The sequence below is a fragment of the Lipotes vexillifer genome, unplaced genomic scaffold, assembly GCF_000442215.2.
Source record: "Lipotes vexillifer unplaced genomic scaffold, Lipotes_vexillifer_v1.1 scaffold100, whole genome shotgun sequence".
In the NCBI taxonomy this organism is placed as follows: domain Eukaryota; kingdom Metazoa; phylum Chordata; class Mammalia; order Artiodactyla; family Lipotidae; genus Lipotes; species Lipotes vexillifer.
This window is the reverse complement of record NW_006774075.1, coordinates 3,349,428-3,351,657: the sequence shown is the minus strand read 5'-3', so window position 1 is coordinate 3,351,657 and position 2,230 is coordinate 3,349,428. Positions and strand designations below refer to the sequence as shown.

The 2,230-nt window shown below is 38.8% G+C and overlaps 1 protein-coding gene across 2 annotated transcripts in view; it reads right to left on the bottom strand.

Annotated features, from left to right (window-relative positions):
• TBC1D19 (TBC1 domain family member 19) overlaps nt 1–2,230 on the bottom strand; it is a 160,685-nt gene that overhangs the window by 37,690 nt on the left and 120,765 nt on the right. For both annotated transcript variants that reach the window (XM_007448810.1, XM_007448811.1), the window contains one exon: nt 1,089–1,173. In XM_007448810.1, coding sequence (XP_007448872.1) covers nt 1,089–1,173 — 85 coding nt within the window. The remainder of the gene's footprint in view (nt 1–1,088; nt 1,174–2,230) is intronic.

Sequence of the window (2,230 nt, the reverse complement as noted above, 5' to 3'; positions counted from 1 at the left end):
CCCTACATAGAAGGAAATAATCTGAGTTTTTCTGATACTGTGAGATATAGGCTAGTTCTTCAAGAACCTATGATTTTGGGGGTGGAGGAGTGGGGATCTTTCCATGTTTAGGGAATATATAGAGGCTTAGAATGAAAGTGGGGTAATGTGGAATAAACAGAGAATCAAAGTTAGCTAGGTTAAGACAGGATCAACTGATGGAGGGCTGAATTAAAATTTGGCTGAATTTAGAGGTAAGTCCATTAGATAAGTTCTATAATCAGTTTTTCAGCAGATGATGTGAAAGAAACAAACAAGTAAACCAAATGCTTCTATCAATTCAGTATAGAAGCAATGTAACCAAGAGAGCCCCCAAGTGGGGGGAGCCTGATCCCAGCACTGGCAATGTGGGCCTGTCTTAGGGCAGGGGTTGTAGTAATCAGGCAGACAGTTGGACTTCGGAGATACAGGACAAACAGCATCTTTATGGGAATAGCAGAATGACCATACACAATAGGCTTATAAGCTTCCAGGGCTGGGTGTTCACTACTTAATAAAAAGGAGAAATCGGGGAAAGGCTTCCGGCTGAAATTAGTTCAATTGCCAGGTGATAGCAGGATACTGAAATAGCATTATCTTGTAGGCAGCTAGTGATAAAGAGAAGAAAGCACTAAAATAGAATTAAGAAAGCTAATAGCATATAAATTATATTAAACTTTAAGTGTGGTGTAACATTTTGAGAGAAGGAATAAAGAAAGCAAAAGAAAAAAAGAAAAAGAAAAAGAAAATTCAACTGATAAACTCATAGTTAGAAGGGTAAATAAAAGTCAACAGATATGGCAAAAACAGCAACAGAGGAGAGAGCAAACAGGAAAAATAAAGAAGTAATTTTAAATGCTGTTTTTGGGAACCACTTTCCTGTGATCTGCGATAAGTGGCTTGGGCACTGATTTAAGTGGGAGTGAAAGATGGTTACAATAACCTGAGAGACATCTTATTAAATAATTTACAACAAAAATTTTGACAACCAATATATGCTATAAAGTAAACAGTCTTGGCATGATTATGTAAGTGTTAAAGAATACTTCCTTTATATACTAAAATTTTACCTCTTATGTATGATTTCGGTGGTGAGGCACTGTTGTATGCAAAATGACCCAACACAGATGTATCTCGGGAGAAACAAAGTAATACCTGGGTACAACATTGGAAAAAACAAACAATTAAGCACTGTTTTTTTTCCCTTTATTTTGTATTGAAATATGGTTACATTACAATGTTGTGTTAACTCGGGTACTTTTTATTTTTTTTAACATCTTTATTGGAATATAACTGCTTTACAATATTGTGTTAGTTTCTGCTGTATAACAAAGTGAATCAGCTATACGTATACATATATCCCGATATCCCTTCCCTCTTGCGTCTCCCTCCCACCCTTCCTATCCCACCCCTCTAGACGGTTACAAAGCACAGAGCTGATCTCCCAGTGCTACGCGGCTGCTTCCCACTAGCTATCTATTTTACGTTTGGTAGTGTATATATGTCAGTGCCACTCTCTCACTTCGTTCCAGCTTTACCCTTCCGCCTCCCCGTGTCCTCAAGTCCATTCTCTACGTCTGCGTCTTTATTCCTGTCCTGCCCCTAGGTTCTTCAGAACTATTTTTTTTTTTTGATTCCATATATATGTAAGCACTGTTTTATAACAGGTAATTCATTGCTACTTCTGCTTGAGAGGCACTGAGGTAGAATCTTTTAAGTTCAGTACTGTGCCTCTCAATGGGAAGAGTGCCCTCTATTGGTACACCTATGGTAAGTGTTACAGTAGATACCAAGCGTGATGGGCAAAGTTCATCCAAAGATTTCTCACTGTTAGTCACCTAAACCTTAAACAACAGCAGAAAATGCAAGTTACTAACTACCAGTTGATTCTTTTTTTTTACATCTTTATTGGAGTATAATTGCTTTACAATGGTGTGTTAGTTTCTGCTTTATAGCAAAGTGAATCAGCTATACATATACATATATCCCCATATCTCCTCCCTCTTGCATCTCCCTCCCACCCTCCATATCCCACCCTTCTAGGTGGTCACAAAGCACTGAGCTGATCTCCCTGTGCTATGCGGCTGCTTCCCACTAGCTATCTATTTTACATTTGGTACTGTATATATGTCCATGCCACTCTCTCACTTCGTCCCACCTTACCCTTCCCCCTCCCCATGTCCTCAAGTCCATTCTCTACGTCTGCATCTTT